This window comes from Triplophysa rosa, linkage group LG14, assembly GCF_024868665.1.
Source record: "Triplophysa rosa linkage group LG14, Trosa_1v2, whole genome shotgun sequence".
In the NCBI taxonomy this organism is placed as follows: domain Eukaryota; kingdom Metazoa; phylum Chordata; class Actinopteri; order Cypriniformes; family Nemacheilidae; genus Triplophysa; species Triplophysa rosa.
This window is the reverse complement of record NC_079903.1, coordinates 21,293,280-21,311,318: the sequence shown is the minus strand read 5'-3', so window position 1 is coordinate 21,311,318 and position 18,039 is coordinate 21,293,280. Positions and strand designations below refer to the sequence as shown.

Here is an 18,039-nt window from a genome sequence, read left to right as displayed (position 1 = left end):
TGTGAACAAAATGAAGTCATCAGGGACGGAAACACACATGGTCCAATATGTCGTAACACACCTGATTCAGCCATAAAAACACAGTGAACGCTTTTTTGTTCACTCAACATGTGTGGAAAATGTATAGAACACATCAGGTTATATTTTCCTCTTAAAGCCTTATTTGCATTGAATGTAAAACAGCAAAACTATTTTATGTTGACATTAACATCTCACAAATAACCAAATTACTTTTTGTAATTATTAAATAAAGCGTCACTTTTTAAAGGCGCAATGTATACCTTTTTGGAGGATCTATTGACAGAAATGCAATATAATATTACATAACTATGTCTTCAGAGGTGTATAAAGACCTTACATAATCAAGCGTTATGTTTTCTTTTTCTTGTTATTTATTTCTACATACACCGCAGGTCCCTGTGGAATTCACCATGTTGTTTCTACGGTAGCCCTAAACGGACAAACTGCTCTATAGAGCGCGTTTCGTAAATACGTTATGTCCTTCGACATAGAAGCAAAAACGTGACGACATCTTAGTCCTGTGTCAGCCACCGTAGTGTTGTTGGTTGCAATTCGCAACCTCACCGCTAGATGCCGCCAAATTTCAAACACTGGACCTTTAAATTTCAATACAACATATTGTCTTTATTTTACTTATTTATCTTTTTACATTATAATGTATGTAAAGCTGCTTTGCAACAATGAAAATTTTGAAAAGCGCTATATAAATAAAATTGGATTGAAAAGATTTAATAAATCCACTAAAACATCTACAAACAAATATCATGCGTTTACTTTCTATGTAGTAATTAATAAAGCGGTAACATTACAATAAGGTTGTATTTGTTAACATTAGTAAATGCATTAGCTAACATGAACTAACAATAAACAATATCATTTTTCAGCATTTATTCATCTTTGTAATGTAAAAAATATGCAAGTTCACTGTACATCAACTAAATTTCTATAAAAAAATTGTAACTAATATAAACAGTTACAATTTTCAGATGAAACCAACATGAACTAAGATTAATGAATGGGTTATATTATATATGCTATAGTTCATGTTAGTTAATGCATCAAATTATGTTAACAAATACAATTTTATAGAAAACTGTTACCCATAATCCTTTCAATGGTATAAAATCCTAAGCAATAAATCTAAAATACTAGATATTCTTCTGCAGCTTCTATGCCTTAATGGCATTTGGGACTCATATATTTACATGATTTGAGTGATAACTGTGTAAAGTCACGTCTTCTGCTAGCTTGTGCCCATCTGTAACGGCTCTATCAATCCCTCGCATTATTTAACTCTGTCAGAGCCGCTTTTCTTTCACGTTTCCGTCAGCCGCCGTCCTCTCGTCGTGACTAATTTGTTTTGCAAATGAAATGCTATGACATTACAATTGCAGAATTCATTATATTTGCAGAGGGAATATAGCTTATCTTCATTTATCATGCATCGCACTGTTTTGTTTTCCTCTTTCTCGCTCGATTCTTTCAATCTCTCTTCCTCGCACACGGCACATAATAAAGACTGAGATTTTCTTTCAGAAAACACACGGGTGCACTGATTGGTGCAGACGTTCAGCTTATTTGCATGAGGCTCAGTCGTGATCTTGGCCTCACAAATGAGATGTGATTGGTCGGATTGATGAATGGCTCATCAAATCAGTGGAAAGTAAAGGCTTGTATCTTAACCTGCAAGGTGGGAACTCGAAAGATTTATAATTCTCCGCATGCGCCTGGCGAGATACATCTCAGTGCTTTTGTTCCAGCACGCAGGACGTTCAATTGCAACCCAAAATTGGAACAAAAATATGTTTCCTACGCAAGTAAATCGAAAACCCATCAGTTCAGAAGCACCGCTTTTTTACCAGAGGTGGTGACGGTCAGTATTTTGTTGTTGTCTGCATAGCTGCTCTCTCCCATAACATTGAGAGCGTTGACCGAGAAGTTGTACGTCGCGGAAGGTTTGAGGCCCGTGACGGTATAAACAGTTGCCGTTGGAGGATAAACATCCACATACATGTAGCTGACGGATCCCGCCCACTGGTACCTGTCAAAAAACCAGATGCTAATGTTTATCAGGGAGTCATATAGAGATGCCACATGGACTGTAGACGAACAGTCACATTAGCATCGGTTCACTGAAAAAAAGTGCAATTTGGGTTGTTGTGACACACTTGGAGAGTTAAAACTAATCCTTGACACATACCACATGCTTTATATTGACACCTCACAGGGAAATATATGACAACCACACCTGACACGGAAGTTCTGTGTCAAGCCTCCGTCAAACCCGGGCATCCATTCCAGAGTTACAGAGTCATGGCTGACACGCAGAAGTTTCAGTTCTGACGGAGGATCGGGGTGGTCTGAGAACACAGACACAGAGAGAATGAAGAAAACATAAGCTCCACATAATAAACAGCTCTCGCCTAAAAAAAAGGAACAGTCAAAATAAGAAATATGTCAAATCTGTCATCATTTACTGTTCCTCCAAACCTTTGTGACTTACTTTGATCATTGGAAGACAAAATATATATTTTTAAATATCTCCCATATCTCTATATGATCTAATATTATTTGACAGATTTTAATGAACTCATAATCCGTCCCGTCACCAAACAAACTGTGATTCAACGCCCTGGTGCTAAATGCTGTCGGTTCTCACGTGTCTTGTGAGGAAACATTGTTAACATGCCACCATGTCTGAAATTAAAAGCTGCAACAGACCACAATCACACGTTCAAGATTTTTTGCTTTAACGGGATATTCACGCCAAAAAGTACATTCTTTTAGCGTTTACTCACCCTCGTGTCATTGCAAACCTGCATGACTTTCTTCTGTGAAACACAAAAGAAGATATTTTGAAGAATGTTGGTAACCAAACAACACTGGCCCCCATTGACTTCCATTGTATGGACACCACTGAGACATTTCTCAAAATATCTTCCTATGTGTTCCACAGAACAAAGAGTCATATACGGGTTTTGAACCAACTTAGAATGTTTATTTTCGGGTAAACTATCCCTTTAAAAAGTCGTTATTCTTCAACAATTCGAATACGGCCTATCAGTGTAAAAAGAAAGTCATCTGGAATAACACGAGAGTGAATAAACCACAACTGTAAAGAAATAAACAAAATGAAGAGAAGGAAATACACGTCGAGAAAGGTGAAAGGGTCAAGGCAAAATGGTGAAGCCATTCCTCTGTCTCCTGATGATAAGAAGCGCGTCACATTTATTATCATCGTGTCAGATTAATTATGAATATTCAGCAATAAAAACCGAGAAGGAGGTGTGGATGAAAAAAGAGAATATTGGATTGTATTTCATGGTTTTTATGATAAACATTAAATGTGTCTGCCTGAGTCGATTCCACGCGAGGGGAGAGATATAGAGTGGAGGCAATAGTAACAGAGAAAAAAGCATTCAAGTTTACAGCTACAAAGAGAGAACTAAAGGATTATTCCAGGCTCAGTTTAAATTAAGGTTTATTACCAAAGAAAATAATGTCCACAGGTGCAGTTTCTGTAGGTCTGGAGGCTTCGAAAGAATCGAAAAGCTCAAAAATTAAGATTAAAATACACAGTTCTGACTGTATGCGATCAATCCCTTATGAATATTAACTGTTAACTTAACCACAGTTTTTGGTTTTATTTGAAGTAATGAAAATTCACCGTTTATTCACCCTCATATCATGTAAAACCTGTGTATGACTCCTTCTTCTGTGAAACACAAAAGAAGATATTTTAAGAAATGTCCATACATTAGACAAGTGTCCATACAATGAAAGTCGATGGGCCCCCAGTGTTATTGGGGCTACAACATTCTTCCAAATATCTTCTTTCGTGTTCTGCAGAAGAAGGAAAGTCATACAGGTTTGGAATGACATGAGGGTGAGCAAACGATGAAATAATGTTCATTTCTAGGTGAACTATCCCTTTAACATAAATGTACCACAGTAACCAAAGTTTAACCACAGTATTTAAAGTAAAACTGTGATAATACAAATAGTAATCAACCTGCCAAAATCTGTCAAAAACTTCAAATATATAAACAACCATAGCTAATTTTTCAAAAGATGTGAAAAATGCTTCCTTACAACACATCGCATTGTGGTTTGATAGGGAAAGATTTTCAGTGAATAATGAATACAATTTCAGTTTATTACTAAAAACACTCACATGACTTAGAACATCCAAACACTTTCTTGCAAAAACAACAGTAAAAGGGTTTGGAACGACATTAGCAAATAAAAGCAAGAAAATAAATGTCAAAATTGTATTTTCGGGTGAACTTTTCTTCTAAACATCACACAAGTTAGCATGAGATAGATGGAACTGCTTTCTAATCTGATTTTATTTTCATGTTTATCTCCTTGCTCATGCACTTCCATTGCGAGTGTGTTACTGTAAATGTAATTTTGCTTGTTTTTAATGAACAGGATGAGAAATGAGCTGAATGTATTTATGTTTTTGTGGTGATCGCAAACAACTCGCAGAGAGAGAGAGCTTCACTTGTATCGAAGCCGGAATGTTCATTTAATGAATTTTTATGCTCTCACACTGTTAGAGATGCACAGAAATAAATAAAAAACAACACTTGTGCCATTACGAAGAAAGAATAGGGCCAGTCATTCAGGAAGAGAGAGTGAGAGAGAAACACACCGATCGATCTATGCTATTGTTCTGCAAATGAAGGGAAAGACTTCTCATTACCGCAACTGAATAATTAATATCATAACTGGCTTGCAGGTAAAGAAAAACTAGATCTCATTTGAGAGCACAAAGCGTTTTCAAGACCCCGCTTATAATCTGTGTGGGTGTTTATGAGTTTGTAATTAGATGTGGACACACAGATACCTGTGTCTGTTTGTTTTCATTCATTACGCTTTGATTTATTCATAGATTTATGGTAATTCACTGTCACCTTTCAATGGGGGTCAAGGGAAGGTGACAGGATCATTCAAGTGAAGATGACCAATTCAGCTTGTTGTTAAACCACACGCTTTCTGTTTGTGTGTATCTGTCTGTACATACTGGTGCTAAGAAGCTGGATGTCCAAAGAATCTTGTCCCATGCTGTTGTGGGCAGTGCAGGTGAAGACGGCGTAATCCAGCGCTGCGCTCACATTTATAATGGTCAGAATGCTGGTGTGGATGGCACCTTCCTTTGTCATCTTTTCTTCATACCTGTTGGAGGTTGCAAAACACTATTATTACCTCCCCCCCAAAAATCAAGATTTTCTTTTATATTGCAGAATATCATCTGTGTCTGTATCCGTGCTGACCTGGGGTTACCGAGGTCCAAAAGGAATCCGTTTTTTGCCCAGGTGAAGTGTACACGAGGAACGCCCTCCGCTTGGCACACCACATTGGCGTCGTTGCTGCCGTCCCCCCTGCTGGCCACTTTTCTCCACTGCAGACCCTTCTGGAGCTCTGGGGAAACTGCAGAAAAAAATTACAACCACTTTGAAGGCAGAGACCCGACGTACTCCGGCCCACACGAGAGCACTAATAATTTCACTTTGAAAACGTTGTGTGTAAACCAACAAACACAATGTCTCTGGTGGGTATTATAGATTTAGCAGAAGATTCATTACATTCCAAACAGGCATGATATGGATTTATATCTGAGTGGTAGAACTCACAGCGCACAACGAGTTGTCCCTCCACGCTGCCAGGGGGCGCTATACCATTGTCTGCTGTACACCTGTAAAATCCCGCCCTGTCACGCGTCACCTCGTAAATGGTTAACACGCCAGTTCCTTCATCTTCATTCTGCTCCCCTAGATCTTCCATTTCCTCTTCACCCTACATGTTTCAGACACACACACATACCCTCATGCTGCTGTAGGAACAATGGGGTTAAACAAAATCATATTTACGGATTCTCTAAGAATAATAGCCTTTACCCTAATGCTGTGTAAACACCGAAAGTGTATATTACTTGCGGGATTATTTGTTTTCTTGCGTCACTCACGCAATGAGGAGTGTCTTCGCACATCTGAACGTGTCAAACCGTCAATAAGCTCTTCGCACAAATATCCTGCTCGAGTTGAAATTTGATGCGATCGAGGCGAATATTGCACATTCGAGGCAAGTGCATCGCCCAATTTGCGTCATTCGCATCACCGTGTGCGAATTCACATCTTTGTATTTTCTGGTATGAACACACTATAATGTTTTGTTCCAGACACCTCAGATTATTCCCCACCTCAATCCCAAATATAACGGTTGGATTTAGTAACAGTTTTTAGTAGCATGGAAACATTGTTCTTACTGACTTAGTAAGATTAAAAGTATTTATTAACATTAAAACAGCGCTGTTCCGGAAATGGTTTTCGGGTTGAGGTGGGAAATATCTAGAATCCGAGGTGTCTGGAGCCTTCACCCTACTTGTAAAATCCGAGGACAGTGACTGGTTAATAAAAACATTGCTCCTGGACCAGCAAAGGTTGATTTAGCAACATGTCTTATTTGGGTATATCTTTATTAATATAATAATTCAATAATTTGAATAATAAACAAAAATTCACATTTTCTCAATTTTCTTCATTGTTAGCAATGCAAAGGTAAAGGGTTTGTAACCATTGTGACTCTTAAGGCAAATTGTTAAATGGGCGCACAACAGCCTTCAGAGTGCTGAAATATTTATGATATGATTGATATCTAGAATTAACAAAATAAACAATATTTATAGTTATAAACATTATCATTTTTGTCAATATCAGCATATCATGAGTGACACTATAAGTATACACTTTGGATAAAAGCATCTGTCAAATGTCAAACTCTTTTGTGGAACAAAAGCAGTTTGAAGAGTCTTTTTCGAATGACAGAATATTTTGGGCGAACTATTCCTTCAAGCGTACAGACAGACATTTCATTTTCAATTCAATCAAAACACAAAAATGCAAATGTCTGAAAATCGATCAGTTAAATGATCAAAAAGCCAAACACTCACAAAAAAGTTTGAAAAAAATCCACCAGTGTCAATGATTATAAACACTTTCTAGTCAAACGAAGCTGAAATGTGATTTTTCCCTATTCACACACGCATCAATCACCTGAGACAAACACACATATATAAAACAGACAGAAAGGGTGGGCTGCTTAATATCAAAGACACTGACTAAGCATGCGGGGCATAATAGATGTACAAATGGTCGGAAACGGTCCCAATTGCAGCTAACGCTGAGAAATGTGGCCTTTGGAGGGGCTGCTTTAATGAAAGCTATTTTTCTCCATTTAGACCAGAAGTATTAAGAATAAAGGTGAGACGCTGTCGTGGTTATAAGAATGAAATATAGCCTCTCTGTTACAGAGTCGCTGTGGAAAAAAGTGAGAGAGAGAAGTTGGAGACAGAGGACTGGCGAGAGAGATAAATAAAGGGTGATAAAAGGAGAGCGAGAGAGACAGCAAGACTAATAAAGGACGATATATGTGAAAAAGTGCGAGAATAAGCAAAAGAGAGCGAGCTAAAGAAAAACAGCAATGACAAAGGACTCACTCACCATCCACTTCCACGAAAACATATCAAAGGTGATGGGATTGGCATCGGCGACACAGAGTAGGTCAGCAGTTTCTCCCAAGTTAACCGAAACGGGATCAGTCTTCATATGAACAGTCGGGGCATCTGAAGGCCATCCAAAAGAGAAACAAGTTCAATGAAAAAAGATTAAAAAAGAGGAGACTTTGTGACTTTAAACAACTATTTAAATTGCCAAAAGTTCAAAACAAACATTCAGTGCAATGTGTATGGTGTACAAACTAAACACAACATAATAAATGAATGCATTAATGAATTAAACAGCGATAGATCAAAAAGATTCAGCAATCTAAATTTTACAATCAAATGTATTACATAAACATATTTAAAGAACCATTATAATAACAACTTTATATATACGCTTACTGTAAATGCAGAAGAGAAGAGAAATATTGAAAAAGAGACAAGACGAGACAAGAAGAGACGAGAGGAAAAGATAAATATCGAAAAAGAGACAAGACGAGATGAAACGAGACAAGACAAGATGAGACGAGAGGAAAAGATAAATATTGAAAAAGAGACAAGACGAGACAAGAAGAGACAAGAGGAAAAGATAAATATTTAATAACAAGACGAGAGGAAAAGATAAATATTGAAAAAGAGACAAGATGAGATGAGACGAGACGAGAGGAAAAGATAAATATTGAAAAAGAGACAAGACGAGATGAGACGAGACGAGAGGAAAAGATAAATATTGAAAAAGAGACAAGATGAGACAAGAAGAGACGAGAGGAAAAGATAAATATTGAAAAAGAGACAAGACGAGACAAGAAGAGACGAGAGGAAAAGATAAATATTTAATAACAAGATGAGATGAGACGAGAGGAAAAGATAAATATTTAATAACAAGATGAGATGAGACGAGAGGAAAAGATAAATATTGAAGAGGCAAGACGAAAATGGACAAAAATCATCATGCTCACACACAGAGAGAGAGAGAGAGATATGAAAGGATGAGACAAAACAATTTAGCACAGACACACAGTTATATTTAGATTAAATTTGTAGAATTATATGGAAAACAGATGATTGAAATAAATGATAAACTCTAAAGACTTTTCTCTTTGTAACATCTTGTTCAGCTTTGATTCTAATCATAATGTTACATTGCATTATTAACTAGATAATGAAAATATTGTGAAGAATATAAGCGAGAAAAGCATTATTTGTAACAAAAACCAACATCAATGCAATCGTTTGCCAAACTTGATGTAAATGAACCGTACGGTCCTGACACTCTTTTAACTGTACACGCCTTACAGTTTTGATCGTTTTTATGTTTAATCAATTCCAAACCAACTGCTATTTGTCTTGCTTTCATTTATATTCATTAACTTCATTATTTGCTGTTACTCATGCTCACATATTTATTATTAAATGCAAATCCCATCAACATCAGACAAATAATATTATGCCAAACCATGTTCGCAACAACTGAAACCGGATGTCTTAATAAATCTGAATGCTGCAAAAAAAAGAAAGTATGTGAATAATTCAAATATAATTCCCTCCAAACCTTTGCCCATGTTATTCCTCTACCTCATCTGAGGATGATGTCCTCAACCAAGTGGGCCATTACTACCAGCATAATCTCGGTCATGTTGACGTGCACAATCCTCCTCTGCATTGTTCCTACCAGGCAGAAAGTGGGGGGCTATACACGGAAAACAGCACCGCTGGTAAAAGCTATTCAAATGGCCCATACATAATGAATATCTACCACTGTCAGCCGCTATTGTACGATCCATTAGTGCAGAAGGATTTGCAGGAACATGCAGGCCTCCATTTGAAGGAGTGCTTTTATTAAATCATTAAGGAAGTGGGAGTTCTCTTTTTTCCTCTCTTTTGCATGTCTCTCTTTCTCTTTATTTTACTTTCGAGCATGTGTACGGCTTTGTGTGGGTTTGAATTGGCAAATAAATGTGGTGGAAACTGTGTACAAATATTGAGAACAATGTGGATTTGCTTTGCCGTGCAAGTTTTGGTATACTTGCATGTATAGTGAAAAATGCATAGTGTAGTTTAAAAGATAACTATATTATCGTCCCTACCAATGGACAATGATGTTATATGTATTATATTTAATGATGTTACTATTATATTTATGTTAGCTTTATCGTTTCTTAAAAACGTCGGTTTCTAACAAGTTGCTAAAAGGTGACTACAGGCTTTAAAGGTCATCACACATAAATCTCACAAATAATGCAACATGGGCACAAATCTCTCTCAAATTTAACCTTGCCGGGAACACGCTTTTAATAAAGTTTGAAAAAGTTGTCGGATGCTTGGTGGTGTTGACGTTGATATCGAGAGACCGTGGTGTAGCCTATTTAGCCTCACGTTAGCTTTTTACTTCTGCCGATTGCATTTAGGCTTCAAAAGTAACCAATGTTGTGTTCATTTGAAAAGATTATCTTGATAGGCAAAGTGTGTAAACGTCATAAACCTTTGTTATTCGCAGATCTTATTTTTGCGATCTTCCAAAAGACAATGGGAAAAATAGGCTTTCGGTTGAGGGAACCAGTGCGGCGCTAATGTCCAGACTGGCCTACAAAAAAACTGTATGTCATCCCTGCGGTACTCTATAAGTTTCACAGTTAGAATGTAATTTGAATGGATTTTGATTGGCTGTCAATGTTTTATCTTTCATCAGCTGAAAAACAATTGCTTTGAACAATAATAATGTCTATATACTGTTTTCTTACATTTAAATAGGCTTTTATCATTATATTTTTATTGTTAACCATCAAGATAACTATAATGCAGGTTATATGTTTATTCTAAGCTTGCCCGCTGCAGTTTTACATTTTACTGTAAATGCACATTCATTGTTGTCAATGTTTAAGCACATGGACTAAAATTGCTCTATCCATACCATATCATGTATATTTATAGTTTAGACTATTTTTTACACTTAGAATAATTTTTAAAACGATATAGTTATCCTTATCCTCTTATATGCCTTTAGAAACTTTGCAGGCCGATATAGAATTCAAAGACTTGGGGGGAAATCTGTGAAATATATTTAATAGTAAAGTGTATTCAATCGAAAGCGGTACTGTCTGCTCGGTAGCTGTACAGATAATCAGATTATTCACAGGTGCTTGAGTTCCTGTGCACAGATGTCAGATGGGTCTGGTTATTAGCAAAGATGTTGACACCGTGTTTGTCTCTTAACCAGCTGTGACTGTCAACAGCGTCGCACGACAAGACATTTTGTCAATAGCTTGGCGTTAATCATCCTGGTTAGTCCCGCCCACAGTGAAATATGTCACTGTAACGTGTTACTATGAATGCTATGCTCAAGCGATATGTGTGAATCTGAAATTAACGATCTAAAAATAGTGAAGAATACGCAGAATATTTCAGAATCGTTCTACAGGATATCTTCAGTGTTCATTATCCGTTATTCCTTTTTACGTTTTACTTACAAATGCCATATTTGAATGTGCTTTCACGTGACTTTTGGACCGTATGGTATGATGTGCTAACACGAAGTTACGGCGATGTGCAAGGTTTAGTTTTAAATATTAGTAAAATCCAAAGGAGTTCCTTACACTGCACATCCAGTTTGAGTTTCGTGCGGTATTTCCCCTCCGAGTTGAAACATTCTATGATGTAATCGCCTCCGTCTCGCCGCGACACGTTCGCGATTTCCAAAGACCAGTCGTCAAAGCGATACCGAGGATCTCTTTCTGTTACAAACACAAAAATACCACACGCACCAGGTGAATCAAAGAGCCGTGACCATCGCTAATACACAAACACACACAAAAATAAAACATTAATATCCCGCATACATACAGTGACCCTATAAAGTATTTATACAACTAAGCCCCACTTAAAAATGTATGAATGTCATTGCATTAGATAACAAACGCATTGCCTTGCATCAAAGACAATTACATACACAAACAAACACCAGATATTTAGTCACCCCAGTTACCTTAAACATTTTTGCATACATTTAAAATCAAATCAGTTCCCGTCAGGTTGACACGGGTGTCCAGAGCCATCACAGGTGTACAACTAAAATAGTCTAAATGTTGAACAGTACGCATTGGTTTAACTACACAACAACAATCCTTTCTGTGAGATGTTTTGCTTGAAAAGCGTGCTGCTTAAGTGTCTGAAACCCAGGGCCACGGTGTACACTGAAAAACATCTGTCTCTCCCTCTAAAACACTTCTTCCTGAAAACCCCTTCGCAGGAATACCATAGGGACTTCAACACCACACTTCTGAGAAGCCCTCAACACAAAAACGAAGACCGGAAACGTTGCGTTGCATTCAGAACGACAGCGATCCTCATTTAGACTGCATACATTAGCACGAGATCACATCTGTCACAGTGTAGTGCCAGAACCTGTCGATGTATTATTCAGAACGCATATGGCAATGTGTATTTACGCGTGTGTTTAGGAGACCCGTGAGGGCACGGCTTGTATATTGTGGCGTGTGATGTTGCCCGTTACCTTTCACAAGCTTCTCTCCATGAAAAATCCACTCGCAGGTGATCGTGTCCGGATTGGAAGAGACCTTGACAGGAAGTGTGGCGGTTTCGTCTTCAACCACCTGGATCATATTGGGCTGCTCGTCTGAGAACTCGGGAGGAACTGGGTTCAATGAAACACGCACACACACACACAAATGTACATATGAAGGCGCTACTATATAAGCAAATCTATATATAACTTGATGAACAACACAGTCGAGATCTGAACTTTAGACACAGCAAAACACAAAAAGGCAAACAAGCAACGTGTCCAACAAAAAAGCATGTAATATATTAGCAGTGTTGGGTGTAACTAGTTACTAAGTAATTAGTTACTGTAATTGAATTACTTTCCCCTTGAAAAATTAAAGTAAGGGATTACTCTTATTTTTTCTGTAATTTAATTAGTTACTTTTGATGTAATTAAACTAAATACTTTGTGTAATATGTGTGTGTGCAGAAGAGGAATTTACATCAAAATTCAAAGTCTAAATTAAAAATCTGTGCGTTAATGTATAATTCTCACATTTGTAATTAATAATAATACTTTATGTAGTTTTATATTCTTTATTTGAATGAATTAAAAGAGCCGTTTCATGTCTATCCTTGAATCACTTAACTCATCAAGGTTGATGTAGGATATAAAAAGTAATTAGTAATAAGTAATTAAATACTTTTTGAAGAGAGTAACTTGTACAGTAATCTAATTACATTATCGAATGTGTAATTAGTAACTAGTAATTAATTACTTTTTCAGAGTAACTTACCCAACACTGTATATTAGCAACTCTAATTCCAGACTAACACATTACTCTACATTTTATTTATACTGATGGGAATGTGTTACTAATTCATCTCTGAACTGTTATATTAATATGCATTTCGACATAAATCCATCTTATTTTAACTACATAATAGATTATTGGTCGACCTTCATGTTTTTGTGTTTTTACAAAAGTATTAAGTTACTATTTAAATACTTCCACTTACTAATTGTTTTGAAACCACTAAATAATTACACATTTTAATTACTGCTAAAATTAAAAGTGTCTTTCAAAACTGTAAATTGGTTTTACAGCTCATTTTTGTTATTAAAGTGGTCTCAATAAAAACAACTAAATAAAAACACTGCCCTAGAATCTCCACAACGCTTCTGCACCTTTATTTTTTTAATGATGTTCAGAATTGTACCATGGTACTTACACGGGACTCCATGAAATGCCATGAAGGTGCACGACCCAAAAAACCCCCCACAAGAGTAACAGATGCTGTGCTCTTTCGTCTCGTCTGCTGTGCAGCATGTAAATAAGACATGATTTATTGCGCTGTTGATCTCTAGAGGGTTTCTGTGTCTTTGTCTCATTAATGTTCATTGTGTCATTCCAACAGGAATGAGGATTCAAATGCAGATTTAAACAAACGATTGCCTCGCATCAGTACGTGCACGCTTGAACACACACACGCACGCACACGCAGAAAATTAATGACGAAAAATAAACTTAATATACTAAAACAATCACAGACATGTGTTGGGGGGATGAGGAGATATAGAGGTTCTAGAATAGACAATGGATGCAAAGATTGTCTATTTGCATCCATTGTCTATTCTAGAGCCGCTACACAAACAAAATAGACAAATGCACACATAAGGAAGAAAAAGCAAGGAAGTATGATTGTACAAAAGAGTGTAACAAATTTGCTTGGATAGTGACCTAGAAATAGTGTAGAACGGTGAATATTTCTTATTTGTTACACATGATCATTTTTATTTGTTTTGAATTGATTCAAAATCTTGATATGTTACCAAGTTTACATTACATTGTGCAACCCGGATTTTCATTGTGGACTCTTTTGAACCCCACTGCACTTTAACACAAACTCAAAGGCACTCACAGAGCACATTTAGGGTGTAGAAGTTGTTGACCCCCTCAGAAAGCACATTACTGAATGCTTGACAGGTGACCCGTTTGCCGTTGTGATGGGAGCCGAGGGCAAGAGACAGCTTGCTGGTCCGGGACATCCCACCGAACTCTGCCCTTTTAGGAGCCTGATCAACTCCCTGAAGTCTGAGAGAGAGAAATCTATCAGGCTACATGAAAACAGAATACGGTTTATGGCATTATTTCTCATAGGCTATTGTTAATACAAAGCATATGAAAAGTATTCACACAAGTTCCCCTCCAAAATCACAAAATTGACTATGAATATTTAATAAACCCCACTGTGATGACAGCGTTACCTGCTGTGAACGCTCCGTTTGCTTGACGTGTGCCTGCAGGGACATCTGACAAAACTAAACATCTATCAAACTCTTAACAAATCACTCCTGTACTAAACGAATCACTGGCCTTATGAATGAATTACTCCTTTGTTATACCGTACTCTCTTATACAAATCACACCTCTTATAAACCAATCACTCTTATAAACCACTGTTTTTCTAAATGAATCACTCCTATATAATAAAAATACACCTCTTAAATGAATCACTGCTGTACTAAACGAATCACTCTACTAAACGAATCCCTCCTCTTCTAAACGAATCACTGCCCTTATGAATTAATTACATCTTTGTTTAAAAAAACGTTCCTTTTCTAAATTAATCACTCCTCTTTTACACGATTCTATACCGTACTCTCTTATACAAATCACAGCTCTTATAAACCAATCACTCTTATAAGCCACTGTTTTTACAAATGAATCACTCCTCTATATAATTAAAATACACCTCTTAAACGAATCACTCCTGTACTAAACGAATCACTCTACTAAACGAATCCCTCCTCTTCTAAACGAATCACTGCCCTTATGAATGAATTAATCTTTTGTTTAAAAAAAACGTTCCTTTTCTAAATTAATCACTCCTCTTTTAAACGATTCTATACAGTACTCTCTTATACAAATCACAGCTCTTATAAACCACTGTTTTTACAAATGAATCACTCCTCTATATAATTAAAATACACCTCTTAAACGAATCCCTCCTCTTCTAAACGAATCACTGCCCTTCTGAATGAATTAATCTTTTGTTTAAAAAAAACATTCCATTTCTAAATGAATCACTCCTCTTTTACACGATTCTATACAGTACTCTCTTATAAAAATCACAGCTCTTATAAAACAATCACTCTTATAAACCACTGTTTTTCTACATGAATCACTCCTCTATATAATTAAAATACACATCTTAAATGAATCACTCCTGTACTAAACGAATCACTCTACTAAACGAATCCTCTAAACGAATCACTCCTGTACTAAACGAATCACTCTACTAAACGAATCCCTCCTCTTCTAAACGAATCACTCTACTAAACGAATCCCTCCTCTTCTAAACGAATCACTGCCCTTATGAATGAATTACTCCTTTGTTTAAAAAAAACATTCCTTTTCTAAATGAATCACTCCTCTTCTAATTGAATCTATACAGTACTCTCTTATACAATCAAATCACAGCTCTTCTAAACAAATCACTCCTCTCATGAATAAATCACTACTCTTCAAAATAAACCACTTCTCTACCTAAAGAATACTTCTCTTTTAAATGAATCACTCCCCTACTTAACTAATCACCTCTGTACTAAACGGATCACTCTACTAAACAAATCCCTAAATGAATCACTCCTCTATATGAAAAAATACTCATCTTCTAACTGAATTACTCCTCTTCTAAATTAATCACCCCTGTACTAAAAGAATCACTCCTCTTACGTTTACATTTAGTCATTTAGCAGACGCTTTTATCAAAAGCGACTTACAAATGAGGTAAACAATAGAAGCAATTGAAACAACATAAGGACAACAAGCATATAATACAAATCTCTCCTCTTCTAATCAAATCACTCCTCTCCTAAATGAACCATTCCTCTACAAAATAAGTCACTCCTTTTCTAAATGAATCACTCCTCTATTAAACAAATGACTCATCTACTAAACGAATCAATACTAAACGATCCCTCTTCTTTTAAACAAATCTCTCGTCAAACCATTCGTTAAACAAAGCATTAATTTAGTAAATGAATCACTAATGAATCATTCTTTTATTAATCACCCCTCTTCTACACAAATCACGCCTCTACTGAACAAGTGGCAACTTTTCTAAATGATTCACTCCTCTACAAAACAAAGCACTCTTCTATTATCCAAATGACTCATTTAAAAAAGAATCTTTCCTCCACTAAACCAATACTTCTTCTAAACGAATCCGTCCTCTCCTAAACGAATCACTTCTCTTCTCACAAATACTACAAACATTATTGAATTTCTTTAGAAATAAAGCTAAGCCATAAAGTCTAGCCCGGCTGCTATAACACCGCTTCTAATCTGCTCACGACTGCCGTAAAGTGGAATTTCTTCATTCGCTCACGTATTGACAGCACCCGAGACCGACTCTAACTGGGTAATGACTTTGTGATCACAGGCTGTCTGTCGAAGCTTAATACAGAGGCGAGAAAAAGGTCTCAGGACGGACTGTCAACTGCCCGCCTGCTTTAGCAAACACTTCACACCTTCCTCATTCACCTAAAATGTACGTGTACGTGTGTTCACGACTTGCTGTGCGTGTGTTCACTACTCTCTGGATGGGTTAAATGCAGAGGTCACATTTCGGGTATGGGTCACCATATCTGACTAATAGGTCACTTTCACTTCACTTTTAAAAGCAGTTATCGAGCTCTCCTGCTCAGAATGAGCCCCGTTTCTGCTCTTTTTCCGTGAGGAAATCAGCAAAGCTTGACAGATGTGCATCAACAGTAATCCATTTGCATGCTTTTAGTATCACATGGCATCGGCGTTTTTGGAGTAACATTTATCTAAAATGCACACCAATGATGCTGAATGCGGTGTGAAACAGAGGTTTTGTCGTGTGGAATAGGAGGCAACGATGTAGATAAATCAGACGGGCCAGTACTTTCTGATTTAAAATACAAGCAGACAGAATTCCTTCGGGAGCTCAGACTAATACAGTATTATCTGAGCCTGCGTGAATTTCTGCATGTCTGTAATGTGGCTGTGATGTCTGTATTTGTGTAAGGGAGAGTTTTAGTACTTGTTAGGGCCCAGGCTCCAGCTGATATTTGTGCTGGGGTTGCTGCTCCCAGCCAGACACTCCAAATCCAGCGTCTCACCCCGCCGTAATTCCTCTTGTTTGGCTTTGATCTTCACGCTTATAGCTGGAACTGAACCAGGGAGATAATGACAACATTTAAGACTAACAACACAAATGTAACTGGCAAATAAGTTTTGACCAAAACAATCCTTTACGCAAGATGTGCAGAAATATATTTGACCAATTTATTAAGCATTTTCTTGAGGTCTCACCATGAGATGTATTTGAAACAATAGTGAAACATTTTAATTAAATACAACTTTTGTTTTGAAATGAAAGAAACTAAAATGTTTGCACAATTATATTTTTTTTATTTAAAAACTAAGGTGAGACATGTAAGCATACAGCTTCAAATCAGGATGTTTGTAAAGAGACACTTCACTTAAGTTGCCCTAAACTTTTGAAAAATACAGCCGCATATTCAATTAATCGGTATTTCTACACGTACTGTGCTCATTTTAGTGCCGTGTAATTTGAACAAAATCAAACCTCAGGAGTGACATAATGTCATCCAACAGCAATGTGAAAGACTGATAGCATGACAAGACACATGAAAAATCCAGGTTATCACATAAAAGAACTTTTCCTAAATACATGTACAAATATTACTGTTGTATTGCTTAAACGTGAATATGAATGTGTTTTCTTTGCAGTATTTGAGAATTATATTGACCTGTTTGTCCAGTTTTCATTTTTTGCAAATAAGTGCAAATAGGAACGATATTTGAAATTTGGGAGAAATATAGTTGAGAATGAAACAAAAAATGATCATTTTACCTAAACACATACTGTACATATTGTCATGATCCCGCCTTCCTAGCAACGGTATCTTGTTCTGGCCGACGGGATCATGACAGACCCATTTCTTGTGTTTGTTT

At 36.7% G+C, this 18,039-nt stretch overlaps 1 protein-coding gene across 1 annotated transcript in view; it reads right to left on the bottom strand.

Annotated features, from left to right (window-relative positions):
• Positions 1-18,039, bottom strand: part of nphs1 (NPHS1 adhesion molecule, nephrin) — a 70,087-nt gene that overhangs the window by 8,334 nt on the left and 43,714 nt on the right. Inside the window, exons 14-23 of the mRNA XM_057351412.1 lie at positions 17,102-17,231; positions 13,949-14,121; positions 12,036-12,176; positions 11,119-11,256; positions 7,527-7,648; positions 5,661-5,823; positions 5,301-5,457; positions 5,051-5,202; positions 2,270-2,381; positions 1,881-2,062 (exon numbers count right to left, since the gene is read on the bottom strand). Coding sequence (XP_057207395.1) covers positions 1,881-2,062; positions 2,270-2,381; positions 5,051-5,202; positions 5,301-5,457; positions 5,661-5,823; positions 7,527-7,648; positions 11,119-11,256; positions 12,036-12,176; positions 13,949-14,121; positions 17,102-17,231 — 1,470 coding nt within the window. The remainder of the gene's footprint in view (positions 1-1,880; positions 2,063-2,269; positions 2,382-5,050; positions 5,203-5,300; positions 5,458-5,660; positions 5,824-7,526; positions 7,649-11,118; positions 11,257-12,035; positions 12,177-13,948; positions 14,122-17,101; positions 17,232-18,039) is intronic.